The sequence below is a fragment of the Pongo abelii genome, chromosome 19, assembly GCF_028885655.2.
Source record: "Pongo abelii isolate AG06213 chromosome 19, NHGRI_mPonAbe1-v2.0_pri, whole genome shotgun sequence".
NCBI lineage: Eukaryota > Metazoa > Chordata > Mammalia > Primates > Hominidae > Pongo > Pongo abelii.
In genome coordinates, this window is record NC_072004.2 from 90,613,381 (window position 1) to 90,630,602 (window position 17,222).

The 17,222-nt window shown below is 48.0% G+C and overlaps 1 protein-coding gene across 3 annotated transcripts in view; it reads left to right on the plus strand.

Moving 5' to 3' along the window:
• The first annotated feature begins 10,694 nt into the window (after positions 1 to 10,694).
• Positions 10,695 to 17,222, plus strand: part of NUP85 (nucleoporin 85) — a 31,066-nt gene continuing 24,538 nt past the window's right edge. Inside the window, exons 1-3 of one of the 3 annotated variants that reach the window (XM_002827823.4) lie at positions 10,695 to 11,076; positions 14,447 to 14,540; positions 15,723 to 15,885. In XM_002827823.4, the coding sequence (XP_002827869.3) occupies positions 11,044 to 11,076; positions 14,447 to 14,540; positions 15,723 to 15,885 (290 nt within the window). In that variant the 5' untranslated portion in view covers positions 10,695 to 11,043. The remainder of the gene's footprint in view (positions 11,077 to 14,446; positions 14,541 to 15,722; positions 15,886 to 17,222) is intronic. The other 2 variants (XM_024234958.3, XM_002827824.6) reach the window with 2 other exon arrangements.

Genomic DNA, 17,222 nt, shown 5'->3' on the forward strand with positions numbered 1-17,222 from the left:
AGTGGCGCGATCTCGGCTCACTGCAAGCTCCGCCTCCCGGGTTCGCACCATTCTCCTGCCTCAGCCTCCCGAGTAGCTGGGACTACAGGCGCCCGCTACTGCGCCCGGCTAATTTTTTGTATTTTCAGTAGAGATGGGGTTTCACCGTGTTAGCCAGGATGCTTTCGATCTCCTGACCTCGTGATCCTCCCGCCTCAGCCTCCCAAAGTGCTGGGATTACAGGTGTGAGCCATCGCGCCCTGCCCAAAACATCTGTTATAATTATCCCCATTTTACAGATGAAAAAAGTGAGATAGAGAGAGGATGGTTAAATTGGTCACCTCGCTTGAAGTGGCAGAGCCAGTATGGAACTTAGATCTTCTGACTCAGAGCCCAGTGCTTAATTATTGTAGAACTGCTGCTGTGGAAAGCCACAGAGAGAAAACATACCGAAGGAAGGAAAAAAAAATTCCTAGAATAGTACCAGGAGCACCAGTCAAGTTGTTGTGACCTAAATTTGTCTGGGTGTGTGTGTGTGTGTGTGTGTGTGTGTGTGTGTGTGTGTGTGTTTTGTCTCCTCCAGTAGAACAGAAGTTGCACAGAAGCAGAGGTCTGTCTGTGTTACCACACTTTTATTTCCAGCAGCAAGCATAGTTTCTGGGTCCTACTAGGTAAATAAAAGAATTAATGGGGAGAGAGTTGTGCAGTGAGCAGTTTGTACCATTAACAGTTAACTAGAAACTCTGGTAAGAGGCCCAGTGCAGTGGCTCACGCGTGTAATCCCAGCACTTTGGGAGGCCAAGGTGGGCGGATCATGTGAGGTTGGGGGTTCAAGACCAGCCTGACCAACATGGAGAAACCCCCATCTCTACTAAATATACAAAATTAGCCAAGCGTGGTGGCGGATGCCTGTAATCCCAGCTACGCGGGGTGCTGAGGCAGGAGAATCACTTGAACCCAGGAGGCGGAGGTTGTGGTGAGCCGAGATCGGGCCATTGTACTCCAGCCTGGGCAACAAGAGCAAAACTCTGTCTCAGAAAAAAAAAAAGAACTACAGAGTAAGGGCCTGGTGTGGTGGCTCACGCTTGTAATCCGAGCACTTTGCAAGGCTGAGGCAGGCAGATCACTTGAGGTCAGGAGTTCAAGACCAGCCTGGGCAACATGATGAAACCCTGTCTCTACTAAAAATACAAAAATTAGCCTGGCATGTTGGCATATGTCTGTAATTCCAGTTACTTGGGAGGCTGAGGCAGGAAAATCACTTGAACCTGGGAGGCAGAGGATATAGTGAGCCGAGATGGCACCACTGCACTCCAGCTTGGGCAACAGAGTGAGACTCTGTCTCAGAAAAAAAAAAAAAAAGAAAAGGAAAAAGAAATACAGAGTAAGAATAGAATGAACTGTCAGGGTGCAGTGGCTCATGCCTGTAATCCCAGCATTTTGAGAGACCAAGGCAGGAGAATCTCTTGAGCTAAGGAGTTCAAAACAAGCCTGGGCAACATAGCAAAACCCCATGTATGTTACAAAAAAAAAAAAAAATGAGCAGTGAGCCAAGATTGCACCACTGCACTCCAGCCTGGGTGACAGAGTGAAACCCCATCACACACACACACACACACACACACACACACACACACACACACACAAAGGGGGGGTGAACTAGCTAGAATTCCGCAGGGTCAGCTGCCAAAGAAAAATACATCATTCTTGGGGGGAGGGGGGAGGGATAGCATTAGGAGATATACCTAATGCTAAATGATGAGTTAATGGGTGCAGCACACCAACATGGCACATGTATACATATGTAACAAACCTGCACGTTGTGCACATGTACCCTAAAACTTAAAGTATAATAATAATAATAAAATTAAAAAAAAAAAAGAAAAATACATCATTCCTAAAAGGGGTAAGAGGGCTGGGCATGGTGACACATGCCTGTAATCCCAGCACTTTGGGAGGCCAAGGGAGGAGAATCACAAGGTCAGGAGTTTGAGACCAGTCTCACCAACATGGTGAAACCCCATCTCTATTAAAAATACAAAAATTAGCCGGGTGTGGTGGCCCATGCCTGTAATCCCAGCCACTCAGGAGGCTGAGGCAGGAGACTCGCTTGAACCCGGGAGGCGGAGGTTGCAGTGAGCCGAGATCGTGCCATTGCACTCTGGCCTGGGCGACAGAGCGAGACTCCATATCAAAAAAAAAAAAAAAAAACATTAGCCAGGCATGGTGGCACACACCTGTAGTCCCAGCTACTGGAAAGGCTGAGCCAAGAGAACTGCTTGAAGCCAGGAGGTGGAGGTTGCATTGAGCCGAGATCATGCCACTGTACTCCAGCCCGGGTGAGAGCGTGAAACTCTGTGTCAAAGAAAAGAAAATAAAAATAAACAAAATAAAACCTAAAAGGGGTAGGAGAACAAGAATCACAGCGTTCGTTCAGAGCTTTAAGTCCTTGCCAGAACCCCTAAACACATACCAAATTTGTAATACAGGTGACTAAACTTGTGTACTTTATACCATCAAATTTCCTTCATTCTATAACATAGTTTAGTTGAGTACTTCAGCTGTTTGTGAATGCTGTATGAATGTAAATACTGAATTCCGGCCGGGTGCGGTGGCTCACGCCTGTAATCCCAGCACTTTGGGAGGCCGAGACAGGCAGATCACTTGAGGTCAAGAGTTCGAAACCAGGCCAGGTGTGGTGGCTCACACCTGTAATCCCAGCACTCTGGGAGGCCAAGGCGAGCGGATCACGAGGTCAGGAGATCGAGACCATCCCGGCTCACACAGTGAAACCCCGTCTCTACTAAAATTACAAAAAAATTAGCCGGGCGTGGTGGTGGGTACCTGTAGTCCCAGCTACTCAGGAGGCTGAGGCAGGAGAGTGGCGTGAACCCGGGAGACGGAGCTTGCAGTGAGCGGAGATGGCACCACTGCACTCCAGCCTGGGTGACAGAGCGAGACTCCCTCTCAAAAAAAAAAAAAAAAAAAAAAAAAAAGAGTTCGAAACCATCCTAGCCAACATGATGAAATGCCATCTCTACTAAAAATACAAAAATTAGCTAGGTGATAGCGACGCGTGCCTGTAATCTCAGTTACTCAGGAGGCTGAGGCAGGAGAATCGTTTGAGCCTAGGAGGCAGCAGTTGTGGTGAGCCGAGATCCTGCCACTGCACTCCAGTCTGGGTGACAGAGAGAGACCCTGTCTCGAAAACAAAAAAAAAATCATGAATTTCTCAATACTGCAGGAAGCCTGGAGGCAGAATGGTGATGATATTGTAGAAACCCTATCGGCTGGGCTTCGGGGCTCACGCCTGTAATCCCAACACTGGGAGGCTGAAGCGGGCAGATCACTTGAAGTCAGGAGTTCGAGATCAGCCTGGCCAACATGGTGAAATCTTGTCTCTACTAAAAACACAAACATTAGCTGGGCATGGTGGTGTGTGCCTGTATTCCCAGCTACTCAGGAGGCTGAGGCAGGAGAATAGCTTGAAAATGGGAAGAAGAGGCTGCAGTGAGCTGAGATCCTGCCACTGCACTCCAGCCTGGGCGACAGTGCCAGATTCCATCTCAAAAAATAAATAAAGTAATTAAAAAAAACAAAAGGAAAGAAACCCTTTCTACCTGTGTCATGGCAAAAATGATGGGACCCAAGATTGTACTCACAGTGAATGCGAAGAACCTAGTACAGGCTGAGTATCTCTAATATGAAAATCTGAAATGGGAAATATTCCAAATTCCAAAACTTCTTGAGTACCAACATGATGCCACAAGTGGAAAATTCCACACTTGATACCTTGGCTTTCTTTCTTTCTTTCTTTCTGAGACAGAGTTTTGCTCTTGTAGCCTAGGCTAGAGTACAATGCCACGATCTCACCTCACTGCAACCTCCACCTCCTGGGTTCAAGAGATTCTCCTGCTTCAGCCTCCTGAGTAGCTGGGATTATAGGCGCCTGCCACCACTCCCGGCTAATTTTTTGTATTTTTAGTAGAGACAGGGTTTCACCATGTTGGTCAGGCTGCTCTCAAACTCCTGACCTCAGATGATCCACCCGCCTCGGCCTCCCAAAGTGCTGGGATTACAGGCATGAGCCACCGCACCTGGCCTCTTTCTTTCTTTCTTTTTTTTTTTTTTTGAGATGGAGTCTCGCTCTGTCGCCTAGGCTGGAGTGCAGTGGCGTGATCTCAACTCACTGCAACCTCTGCCTCCTGGGTTCAAATGATTCTCCTGCCTCAGCCTCCCAAGTAGCTGGGACTACAGGCGCGTGCCACCACGCTCAGCTAATTTTCGTATTTTTAGTAGAGACGGGGTTTCACCATATTGGCCAGGTTGGACTCGAACTCTTGGCCTCCCAAAGTACTGGGATTATAGGTGTGAGCCACTGTGCCCGGCCTTTTTTTTTTTTTTAATTAAATTTTATTTTATTTTGTATTGAGACAGAGTCTCGCTCTTTGGCCCAGGCTGGAATGTAGTGACACCATCATGGCTCACTGCAGCCTCAACCTCCTGGGCTCAAGCGATTCTCCCACCTCAGCCTCCCAAGTAGCTGGGACCACAAGCATGTGCCACCATGCTCGGCTAATTTTTAAATTTTTTAAATTTTTTTTACTTTTTATTTTTTATTTTTTTTTGAGACAGAGTCTCGCTCTGTCGCCCAGGCTGGAGTGCAGTGGCGAGATCTCGGCTCACTGCAAGCTCCGCCTCCTGGGTGCACACCATTCTCCTGCCTCAGCCTCCTGAGTAGCTGGGACTACATGCGCCTGCCACCACGCCCGGCTAATTTTTTTTTTTTTGTATTTTTAGTAGAGACGGAGTTTCACCGTGTTAGCCAGGATGGTCTCGATCTCCTGACCTCGTGATCCACCCGCCTCGGCCTCCCAAAGTGCTGGGATTACAGGCATGAGCCACCGCTCCTGGCCTTTTTTTTTTTTTTTTTCTCTTAATTTTGTTGTTTTTGGTAGAGACAGTCTCACTATGTTGCCTAGACTGGTCTCACACTCCTGGGCTCAAGCGATCCTCCCACCTCAGTCTCCCAGTGTTGGGATTACAGGTATGAGCCACAGCACCCAGTCCACCTTTGCTTTCTTTCTCTTTCCTTCCCTCCCTCCCTCCCTCCTTCCTTTCTTGCTTTCTTTTCTTTCTCTCTCTCTCTTCTTTTTTTTTGTTTTTTGAAACAGGGTCTCACTTTGTCACCGGAGTGCCAGGATCTCGGCTGACTGCAACCTCTGCCTCTTGAGCTCAAGCGATCACCCCAACCTCAGCCTCCTGAGTAGTTGGAACTATAGCACGTGCCACCACACCTGGATAATTTTGCTGTTTTCTATAGTGATGAGGTCTCATTATATATATACAGTCCTTCTAATGTGTCAGTTGGGATATCAAATGCAGGGAAATAGTGTCACATTTCACAATATTATACATTCACTGAATACTGACATACACAATACTTTATATTCACTGCCTATTGACATACATATTGTACAAACATAACTTAGAGAACAGTCCTGTAAGCTTTTTGTGTGTAGGTATCATTGCCTTTCACCTTTGTAGTCTCAGCAAATAGCAAAGTCCTGAGAGCCAGTAATCAATAAGTGTTCGTTGACTAATTGATGCAGCAATAACTTTGTGTAGTACTTTTTTTTTTTGAGACAAGAGTCTCACTCTGTCACCCAGGCTAGAGTGCAGTGGCACCATCTTGTCTCACTGCAACCTCCACCTCCCAGGTTCAAGTGATTCTCCTGCCTCAGCCTCTCTAGTAGCTGAGATTACAGGCACCTGCCACCACATCAAGCTAATTTTTTGTATTTTTAGTAGAGACAGGATTTTACCACGTAGGCCAGCTGGTCTCAAACTCCTAACCTCAAGTGATCTGCCCGCCTTGGCCTCCCAAAGTTCTGGCATTACAGGCGTGAGCCACCGCACCCAGCAAGTACTTTTTATGAGAAGGCCAAAAATGCTTAAACAGGGGCTCCCAAATGCCTGTCAGTTACGCAGCTTCAACATTGATATGACAATTTCAAGTTTTAGGCCGATTAATGCTCAAATCCTACCTCTCTGTACATTAGTGGATTCATATAGGGCACTGAAATGAGGCCCAATGACTTGAAGCTGTTTGTTTCATAAAATGAACACAAACAATATGAATAAAGCTATATTTTGCAGACTTGTGTGAATATAGATATTATCTGTACTCTTCTATCTTCTCTCAATAATTGATTACACACACTCTATCCAGGAGTATGAGGCTGCAGTGAACTATAATTGAGCCACTGAATTCCATCCTGGGCAGCAAAGCAAGCCTCTGTCTCTAAATAGGCCAGGCGAGGGTTCTTGACTGTAACCCTAGCACTTTGGGAGGCCAAGGTTGGAGGATCGATTGAGGGCAGGTGTTAGAGACCACCCTGGGCAACATAATGAGATCTTGTCTCTACAGCATTTTTTGTTGTTGTTGTTTGTTTTTTGAGACAGAGTCTCCCTCTGTCGCCTAGGCTGGAGTGCAGTGGCATGACCTTGGCTCATTGCAACCTCCTCCTCCCAGGTTCAAGTGATTCTCTTGCCTCAGCCTCCTGAGTAGCTGGGACTATAGGTGTGCGCCACCACGCCTGGCTAATTTTTGTAGTTTTCGTAGAGACTGGGTTTCTCCATGTTGGTCAGGCTGGTCTTGAACTCCCGATCTCAGGTGATCTGCCCGCCTCAGCCTCCCAAAGTGCTGGGATTACAGGTGTGAGCCACCATGCCTGGCCTTTTTTTTTTTTTGAAACGGAGTCTCGCTCCACCGCCCAGGCTGGAGTGCAGTGGCATGATCTCAGCTCACTGTAACCTCTGCGTCCCGGGTTCAAGCGATTCTCCTGCCTCAGCCTCCTGAGTAGCTGGGACTACAGGCATGGGCCACCACAGCCGGCTGTTTTTTGTATTTTTAGTAGAGACAGTGTTTCGCCATATTGGTCATGCTGGTCTTGAACTCCTTACCTCAGGTGATCTGCCAGCCTCAGCTTCCCAAAGTGCTGGGATTACGAGCATGAGCCACCGTGCCCAGCCCCAAATAACCTTTTAATAAGAATTCTGCATAAAAATTCTTTGTGAGACACTTCTTTTATTCATTTAAATCTCCTTTTTGGTGCTTATATAAAACACATCTCTCTTGACTATTTCTTGGAAGTGTAATTATGAGGACAAAAGATGAACATTTTCAAATCTCTTGAAAGAATTTTTCATGTCCCGTCAGTCTTCATAGTTATTTTAAACAGGTGAGTAAAGTAACATCTCACTGATATATTTATTTAGCTACCTTCTACGGTTGAACATATATACCAGCAGCTCTTAACAGAGGTGATTTTGCCCCCTAGAGGACACTGGGAATATATGGAGATATTTTCAGTTTTCACAGTTGTGTGATGTTATTGGCATCTAGTAGGTAAAGGTCAGAGGTTGGAGTTCTTGTTCTTGGTGGGGTGTTTTTTTTTTTTTTTTGAGACGGAGTTTTGCTCTTGTTGCCCAGGCTGGAGTGCAATGACGTGATCTTGTCTCACCACAACCTCTGCCTCCTGGGTTCAAGCGGTTCTCTTGCCTCAGTCTCCCTAGTAACTGGGATTACAGGCGGATGCCACGACGCCCAGCTGATTTTTGTATTTTTAGTAGAGACTGTGTTTCACCATGTTGGTCCAGGCTGGTTTTGAACTCTTGACCTCAGGTGATCCGCCCGCCTCAGCCTCCCAAACTGCTGGGATTACAGGTGTGAGCCACTGCACCCAGCCTGTTTTTCGTTTTTGTTTTTGTTTTCTTTCTGAGACGGAGTCTCCCTCTGTCACCCAGGCTGGAGTGCAATGGCGTGGTCTTGGCTCACTGCAATCTCCGCCTCCCGGGTTCAAGTGATTCTTCTGCCTCAGCCTCCGGAGTAGCTGGGATTACAGGTGCCCGCCACCATGCCTGACTAATTTTTGTAGTTTTAGTAGAGACGGGGTTTCGCCATGTTGGCCAGTCTGGTCTTGAACTGCTGACCTCGTGATCTGCCCACCTCGGCCTCCCAAAGTGCTGGGATTACAGGCGTGAGCCACTGCGCCTGGCCATGTTGTTGCTTTTGAAACAGGGTCTTGCTGGAGTACAGTGCTATAACAATCGTAGTTCACTGCAGCCTTGACTTGAATTCTCAGGCTCAAGAAATCCTCTGGCCTCAGTCTCCTTCCTCTTGCTGTAGCTAGGGCTACAGGCATATGCCACTAGTCCCAGCTAGAGTTTTTTTTTTTTTTTTTGAGAGGGAGTCTCACACTGCTGTGTGGGCTGCGGGCTGGAGTGCAGTGGTATGATCTTGGCTCACTGCAACCTCCGCCTCCAGGGTTCAAACGATTCTCCTGCCTCAGCCTCAGTAGCCGGGACTACAGGCGCACAGCCGCCATGCCCAGCTAATTTTTTGTATTTTAGGGAGATGGGGTTTCATCGTGTTGCCCAGGCTGGTCTTGAACTCCTGAGCTCAGACAATCCGTCCGCCTCGGCCTCACGAAGTGCTGGGATTACAGGCGTGAGCCACCGCGCCCGGCCTTTCTTTATTTTTTATTTTTTGAGACAGCATCTTGCTCTTGCCCTGTTGCCCAGGCTGAGGCCAGAGATTTTGTTAAATAATGTACACTGCGCCCGGTTCAGGAGCATTAGTTTTATTAGGCTGCATGAAATGTATCCACTTAAGACTTTACCAGGCTGGGTGCGGTGGCTCATGCCTGTAACCTTAGCACTTTGGGAGGCTGAGGCGGGTGGATCACCTGAGGTCAGGAGTTCGAATCCAGCCTGACCAATATGGCGAAACCCCGTCTCTACTAAAAAATAAAAAATTAGCCTGGCATAGTGGCGTGCGCCTGTAGTCCCAGCTACTCAGGAGGCTTAGGCAGCAGAATCGCTTGAACCCGGGAAACGGAGGTTGCAGTGAGCCGAGATCGTGCCACTCCACTGCAGCCTGGCGACAGAGCAAGACTCTGTCTCAAAAAGACAAAAAAAAAAAAAAAAAAAAAAAGGAGAGAGAGCTTGTTAGATCTTAGTGCTGTATTTCCTTGATTATTTTTAAGGCTGACAAAATGCCATTTAAGATAATAAAAGTAGTTAAATTGCCTGACCAAGAGCTAGATAACATTGAGGAAAAAGTATTGGCAATATTCTTTGGTCTAAGACTGCTATATACCAACCATTTTACCCAATTATTCGAATAGGCTTAGTAATACAAGGGCGAAAAAGGAAAACTACAGCTAATAGAGCTATCCTTGTTCTTTTTTTTTTGAGACGGAGTCTCGGTCTGTCGCCCAGGCTGGAGTGCAGTGGTGCAATCTCGGCTCACTGCAAGCCCCGCCTCCCCGGTTCACGCCATTCTCCTGTCTCAGCCTCCCGAGGAGCTGGGACTACAGGCACCCGCCACCACGCCCGGCTAATTTTTTTTTTTTTTTGTATTTTTAGTAGAGATGGGGTTTCACCGTGTTAGCCAGGATGGTCTCTATCTCCTGACCTCGTGATCCACCCGCCTCGGCCTCCCAAAGTGCTGAGATTACAGGCGTGAACCACCGCGCCCGGCCTATACTTGTTCTGTATACTGACTACGCATACTATATATGGACCTTTTCCTTCCTCAACCTTTCTATAGATTTCTAAGAATAAGGTTTTGATGAAGTAGTTTATGTATCCTTCTTTTTCAGTTAATCCTAATGGAAAACCTTTGGAAAAATGAAACAATTATCTTACAAATTATTTTTCTCTTTCCTCTCCTCCACCAGTGGCTCCTTCCCCTCTCTTTTCCCCTTCCTCTCTCTAGAGTGGTTGATTTAACTCTCAAACTGTATTTAACTCTGGAAAAGTTTTCAATTACACAGGCGATAACTCCAACTTGAGGTATAACAGAAACTTATTAACAGAAAAAGAGCAAAATAATTTTTTTTTGAGACTCAGCAAAATAATTCTTTTTTTTTTTTTAGAGACGGAGTCTCAGTCTGTCTCCCAGGCATTACAGGTGTCCGCCACCACTTCCGGCTAATTTTTGTATTTTTAGTAGAGACGGGGTTTCGCCATGTTGGCCAGGCTGGTCTTGAACTCCTGACCTCAGGTGATCCGCCCACCTCGGCTTCCTGGAGTGCTGGCATTACAGGCGCGCGCTACTAAGCCCGGCTAATTTTTTTTTTCTTTGAGACGGAGTCTCGCTCTGTCTCCCAGGCTGGAGTGCAGTGGTGCGATCTTGGCTCAATGCAACCTCGACCTCCCGGATTAGAACAATTCTCCTGCCTCAGCCTTCGAGTAGCTGGGATTACAGGTGTCCGCCACCACGCCCGTCTAATTTTTTATATTTTTAGTAGAGACGAGGTTTCACCATATTGGCCAGACTGGTCTTGAACTCCTGACCTCCAGTGATCCGCCCACCTCAGGCTGCCAAAATGCTGGGATTAGAGGCTTGAGCCACAGCGCCCGGCCTTCAGGGGTGTCGATTTTGTTCCCGTGCCTCTTGTGTGTGTTCTAGTGTGGAAGTGGAGGCGATTGCTTTCCAGCACAAGCCCGTTTGACTGTCGGGGTTTGGACAAGTGGCTGCGACGACACTAAGGTGGAGACCGGGATGGAGCGAGGACTCCCAGAGTTGGGAGAGGTTGCAGGCTTCCTGGGACCTAAGTCCCGCACGAGTTCCCACCCAAGTGCCGCCCCCGCCCCCCCCCCCCCCCCCCCCGGCCACGCACGCGCAGTCCCACCTTCTCTGGCCTCGGGGTCCTCCTGCCCCACCCGCCGTCTCCGGGGGCCTTTTCTCCGCTCGGCACCAGGGTGTCCGCGGCGCCGCCTGATCCTGTTAGCGCGGTACTGTGAGTGCAGTCAGTCCTCGACGCTGTTTTCCCTGATTTGCTGTGGACGCCAGGAAGGAAGAACGCGGGCAGAGGACCGCAGCGGGGTGGCCGTGGCTGAGAGGAGACAGCGCCGCAGCACTGAGGGTTTGGGCTTGCAGGCGCTGCAGGAGACGCCCAGGCGGGGTCTCGTCTCACAGCCAGCTCTGAGCGGGAGGACTGCGCGGGAAGCATTGGTGTCCCGGCGACTTCTAGAAGGCTGGGGTTCGGCGCTATGGAGGAGCTCGATGGCGAGCCAACAGTCACTGTAAGGGCACCCCGAACAGGCTTGCTCGTCCTTGCGGGTTGAGAACTGTGTCTCTTAGTTATTTCAGGCTTGTCTGCTTCCCTAGTGGTCGCGAGGCCCTCGTCCCCTTCCCTCGACTCAGTTGCCGCTTTCCGGAGGTCGCAGTGTTAACGAGGTGCCCGTCCTAGGGTCGCAGTGGTCGCGGGGTTTCTGCCACCAGTCACAAACCCCGGCCTCGAAGGTTCCACTCCGTCCCTTTCCTTCCTTTGTCTTCCTGGCCTTTTTACTTCCCTCGCTTTTCCTCTTGGGCATTAGAGTGGGTTCAGCCCAAGCAGAGGAATTTATATTTTTCTTCCAGCCGTATTAAGCTCTGCATCGCGGCACGTTGAGCTTCTGCCTGTGTGGCCTAAGGTTTATTCAACGTATTCTCTCAGGAGACTATTCCTATTTTATCGCTGTGCATTCAATTCCATTTGAACTTTGAAGATAGTATGTCAACTGTGGATGATCTGTGATGTGTATTAAAAAATTCCCGCGCTTTGTGTACGAGATACCTACCGTTTCTGCTACTTGGACTGATCTTGTTTTCCGTCTTTCTCTTGTTAACCAAAAGTGACTGAGGCAGGCCTCAACCGATAAAGGTTTAATTAGCTAAGGTTGAGGATCCAACCGGGAAAAAGCACAGGTCACAGGAGGATCTGAGACCTGTGCTTTTTCCAAAGATGGTTTTGGGAACATCCCTAGTTAAAGAGGAAGGAGCTAGCAGGAGGGGCAAAAACGGGAGGTTAGGCAGTGAGGAGGCAAATGATTACATTCTTGTGAGTCGGTGACTAGCCTCAGTAAATCTGCATTTTACCTGTGAAAAGAGGGAGCAGAGGAAAAATTTATGTATGCATTCATCTCAGGGTAGGTAGAGGGATTATTATTGTTATTATTATTTTTTTTAGACGGAGTCTCGCTCTGTCTCCCAGGCTGGAGTGCAGTAGCGCGATCTGGGCTCACTGCAACCTCCGCCTCCCGGGTGCATGCCATTCTCCTGTCTCAGCCTCCTGAGTAGCTGGGACTACAGGTGCCCGCCACCACGTCCGGCTATTTTTTTGTATTTTTAGTAGAAACGGGGTTTCACCGTGTTGGCCAGGATGGTCTCGATCTCCTGACCTCGTGATCCCCCCACCTCGGCCTCCCAAAGTGCTGGGATTACAGGCGTGAGCCACCGCGCCTGGCCTCTTTCTTTTCTTTCTTTTCTTTTCTTTTCTTTTCTTTCTTTTTTTGAGATGGAGTCTCGCTCTGTCGCCTAGGCTGGAGTGCAGTGGCTTGATCTCAGCTTACTGCCACCTCCGCCACCCGGGTTCAAGCGATTCTCCTGCCTCAGTGTCCTGTGTAGCTGGGTTTACAGGCGTGTGCCACCACGCCCGGCTAATTTTTTTTTTTTTTTTTTTTTTTTTGTATTTTTAGTAGAGATGAGGTTTCACCATGTTGGCCAGGCTGGTCTTGAACTGACTTTGTGATCCACCCAGCTCGGCCTCCCACAGTGTTGGGATTACAGGTGTGAGCCACCACGCCTGGCCGATTTCTGGTCTTTTTGTTGTTGTTGTTGAGACAGCCTTGCTCTGTTGCCCAGGCTGGAGTACAGTGGCGCAGTCTCGGCTCACTGCAAGCCCCGCCTCCCGGGTTCACGCCATTCTCCTGCCTCAGCCTCCCGAGTAGCTGGGACTACAGGTGCCCGCCACCAAGCCCAGCTAATTTTGTTTTGTATTTTTAGTAGAGACGGGGTTTCACCATGTTAGCCAGGATGGTCTTTATCTCCTGACCTCGTGATCCGCCCGCCTCGGCCTCCCAAAGTGCTGGGATTACAGGCGTGAGCCACCGTGCCCGGCTGATTTCTGGTCTTTTGCTTGTGAAGATAAGCTGGTAGTTGACATTGTCAGAATCAACAGATCTTGATTTTAGGACTAGTTTATAGGGGCGATGTGTATCCTGAAAATTTTAGAGGCTCACAAGGAATTTCCTTGTGAGCAATTTGTGAGGGAAGCTGTCTGGGGAGATATGTTTCCTTCTTTTTTTTTCTCTTGAGGCGGAGTTTCCCTCTTGTCGCCCAGGCTAGAGTGCAGTGGTGTGATCTCGGCTCTCTGCAACCTCCGCCTCCCAGGTTCAAGCAATTCTCCTGCCTCAGCCTCCTGAGTAGCTGGGATTACAGGCATGTGCCACCATGCCTGGTTAATTTTGTATTTTTTTTAGTAGAGATGAGGTTTCTCCATGTTGGTCAGGCTGGTCTGGAACTCCCGACCTCAGGTGATCTGCCGGCCTCAGTCTCCCAAAGTGCTGGGATTACAAGTGTGAGCCACTGCGCCTGGCCTCTTTCTTTTTTTGAGACGGATTCTCACTCTGTCACCCAGAGTGGAGTGCAGTGGTGCGATCTCAGCTCACTGCAACCTCTGGCTCCTGGGTTCAAGCGATTCTTCTGCCTCAATCTCCTGAGTAGCTGAGATTACAGGTGCGTGCCACCACACCCAGCTAATTTTTGTATTTTTGTTAGAGATGGGGTTTCACCATCTTGGTCAGGCTGGTCTCGAATGCCTGACCTCGTGATCCGCCTGCCTCGGCCTCCCAAAGTGCTGGGATTACAGGCGTGAGCCACCGCGCCTGGCTAGGAGTTCAAGATCAACCTGGCCAACATGGTGAAACCCCGTCTCTACTAAAAAAATACAAAAATTAACCTGATGTGGTGGCGCGTGCCTGTAATCCCACCTACTCAAGAAGCTGAGGCAGGAGAATCACTTGAACCCAGCAGGCAGAGGTTGCAGTGAGCCGAGATCGCGTCACTGCAGTCCAGCCTGGGCAACAAGAGTTCGAACTACTGACCTCAGATGATCTGCCCGCCTTAGCCTCCCAAAGTGCTGGCAGGAGCCACCCTGCCGCCAGCCCAAAATGAATTTTTCTTACCAGTGTTATAAAGAAATGTTATTGAAGGATACAGTGTTATTAGAGGACCGGCTGTGCTCTTCACTTAAAGTGTTTTTCAGCAGGGCGGGCACGGTGGCTCACGCCTGTAGTCCTAGCACTTTGGGAGGCTGAGGCGAATGGATCGCCTGAGCTCAGGAGTTTGTGACCAGCCTGGGCAATATGGTGAAACTCCATCTCTACTAAAAATGAAAAAAAATAGCCGGGTGTGGTTGCACACACCTGTAGTCCCAGCTACTCAGGAGGTTGAGGCAGGAGAAGCCCTTGAACCCAGGAGGCGGTGACTGGAGCAAGTTGAGATTGCGCCACTGTACACCAGCCTGTTAGAGTGAGGAGTCGTTGTCTCGGAAAAAAAAAAAAAAAAAAGGATGGAACGACTTCAGTAAGAAGAACATTTTTCATTTTAGATTTCTATGCCTTATTTTACTAGTTGATTCCAGGCGTAAATTCCAAGAAGAACCAAATGTGTTTTGACTGGGGTCCAGGGGAGATGCTGGTATGTGAAACCTCCTTCAACAAAAAAGGTAGGGTTTTTTTTCTTCCAAATTATCCATCTTGGCACATTTGGTTGTTTTTCTGTTTATTACCTCAGATTTTACTAGTTGTGGACTGAAACAGTTGAATTTATTTTGTACTATTTTAATTTTCTCTATTTTGTTTTCAAGATACAACAGAGTTTTGTTGTGTCACCCGTGTGCGATCATGGCTCACTGCAGCCTCTACCTCCTGGGCTCAAGTGATCCTCCGCCTCAGTCTTCCTAGTAGCTGAGACTACAGGTCACCCATGCCACCACGCCCAGCTAATTTTTTTTTCTTTGTAGAGATGGGAGTCTCGTTTTGTTGCCTAGGCTGGTCTCACACTCCTGGCCTCAAGCGATCCTGTTGCATTTCGGCATTTTTATTTTTGAAATGTTAGCTATTTTAGATTTTCATTGATTTTTGAGATCTTGAAGATGTTGAATCCCGGAAAAAAATTAAATAGTTTTCATGAAAAATTTTCTTCATATTTAAAATGTCAAGCTTTTTATCCCTTTTTCTTTGTCCAAAGTGACCAAATTCCTATCAGTAGCTCCCTTATTGTGAACCTTACAGATGCTTGGCCGTCACTTTTGTGTCCACAGCATGGATTCAGCTGAATAATAGTTCTGTAGGCTGAGCTGAGCCGTAGCATCCAAGGCACAGATGGAGCTGGAGAGTGACATAGCTTGTCCTTGGCTTGATTTTCCTAAGTTCCATCAGCTATTGGATAGGATGTGAATCTTTTTCTTTTCCTGATACAGTGATACGGTCTCCCTCCAGTAGAAGGATAAAACTGGAATCTTGACATTTGATTTGCTTTTTTTTTTTTGAGATGGAGTCTCGCTCTGTCCAGGCTGGAATGCAGCGGTGCGATCTTGGCTCACTGCCACCTCCGCCTCCCGGTTTGAAGCAATTCTCCTGCCTCAGCCTCCTGAGTAGCTGGGAATGAAGGCATGCGCCACCACGCCCAGCTAATTTTTGTATTTTTGGTAGAGACAGGGTTTTGCTATGTTGGCCAGCCTGGTCTCGATTTCCTGACCTCATGATCTGCCTGCCTGGGCCTCCCAAAGTGCTGGGATTGTAGGCACGAGCCACGATGCCCAGCCACAAAAAATTTTTTTAGAGTAAATTCACTTTTGGAGATGATCATAATAGATGTTAAATTTTTTTTTTCTGTTTGGTTTCAGAAAAATCAGAGATGGTGCCAAGTTGCCCCTTTATCTATATCATCCGTAAGGACGTAGATGTTTACTCTCAAATCTTGAGAAAACTCTTCAATGAATCCCATGGAATCTTTCTGGGCCTCCAGAGAATTGACGAAGAGTTGACTGGAAAATCCAGAAAATCTCAGTAAGTTGGTTGCTGTTTGGTGTTGAAGCCCACACTACACTGTGGAAAGCCAAATGAAGTACGTTGTTGTCTTTTTGTGTGTTTTACCGGTTGCGTAAAGAAATAAGAGACTCCTGGTTCTAGTTGAGGCATGAGTACTGGACAGTGTACATTAGCAGTGATGGGAAGACTTAGCGGCAATATGCAAATGCTATTGATTGGCTGGCTTGACAAGCTTTATTTATATTCATATTTTACTTACCCTCTAAAGAAGAAAATTTAGGCCACACAAGCATGTGAGAGTTGTTGAATGAGGTCACATTGTTGGGAGATTTGAAAATTAATATAAACCTAACAGTTTTGTCTCTAAAAAATTACGGTTCAGACGTTATTTGACGACAGACCAGAAGACTCTTGTACTATTTATAGATTAGGATTTTCTTGAATTGTAGTTCATAACTTCATCATTATCAGAGTGGTACTTGTTAATTGTAGACTTTTGGGACCCACCTCAGATCATCAAAATCAAAATCTCTGTGGTTGGATCTTAAAATCTCCAGCACACTGGAGTTTAAGAACTCCTGTGTTAGATGTTTGTCAGCGTCCCTTCACATGGATGGCTACGGCGTGGGCAGTGTTGGTATATTACTTCCTTGATAAGCTTTTCACAAATGAGTCATTCTGGACAAGACCCAGGTCAGCTTCTGTGTGAGTGTGTGTGAGAGTGATTATTGGTTGTTTTTCTGTTTTTTTTCGAGGCAGAGTTTCGCTCTGTCGCCCAGGCTGGAGTGCAGTGACGCGATCTCCGCTCACTGCAAGCTCCGCCTCCTGGGTTCACGCCATTCTCCTGCCTCAGCCTCCCAAGTAGCTGGGACTACAGGCGCCCGCCACCACGCCCGGCTAATTTTTTGGGTTGTTTTTCTGTTTTTTTCGAGGCAGAGTTTCGCTCTGTCGCCCAGGCTGGAGTGCAGTGACGCGATCTCCGCTCACTGCAAGCTCCGCCTCCTGGGTTCACGCCATTCTCCTGCCTCAGCCTCCAGAGTAGCTGGGACTACAGGCGCCTGCCACCATGTCCAGCTAATTTTTTGTATTTTTAGTAGAGACGGGGTTTCACCATGTTAGCCAGGATGGTCTCGATCTCGTGACCTCATGATCCACCTGCTTCGGCCTCCCAAAGTGCTGGGATTACAGGTGTAAGCCACCGTGCCTGGACCTGTTTTTTTTTTTTTTTTTTTTTTTTTTGAGACAGAGTTTCACTCTGTCACCTAGGCTGGAGTGCAGTGGTGCAATCTCGGCCCACTGCAGCCTCTGCCTCCTGGGTTCAAGCCATTCTCCTGCCTCAGCCTCCTGAGTAGCTG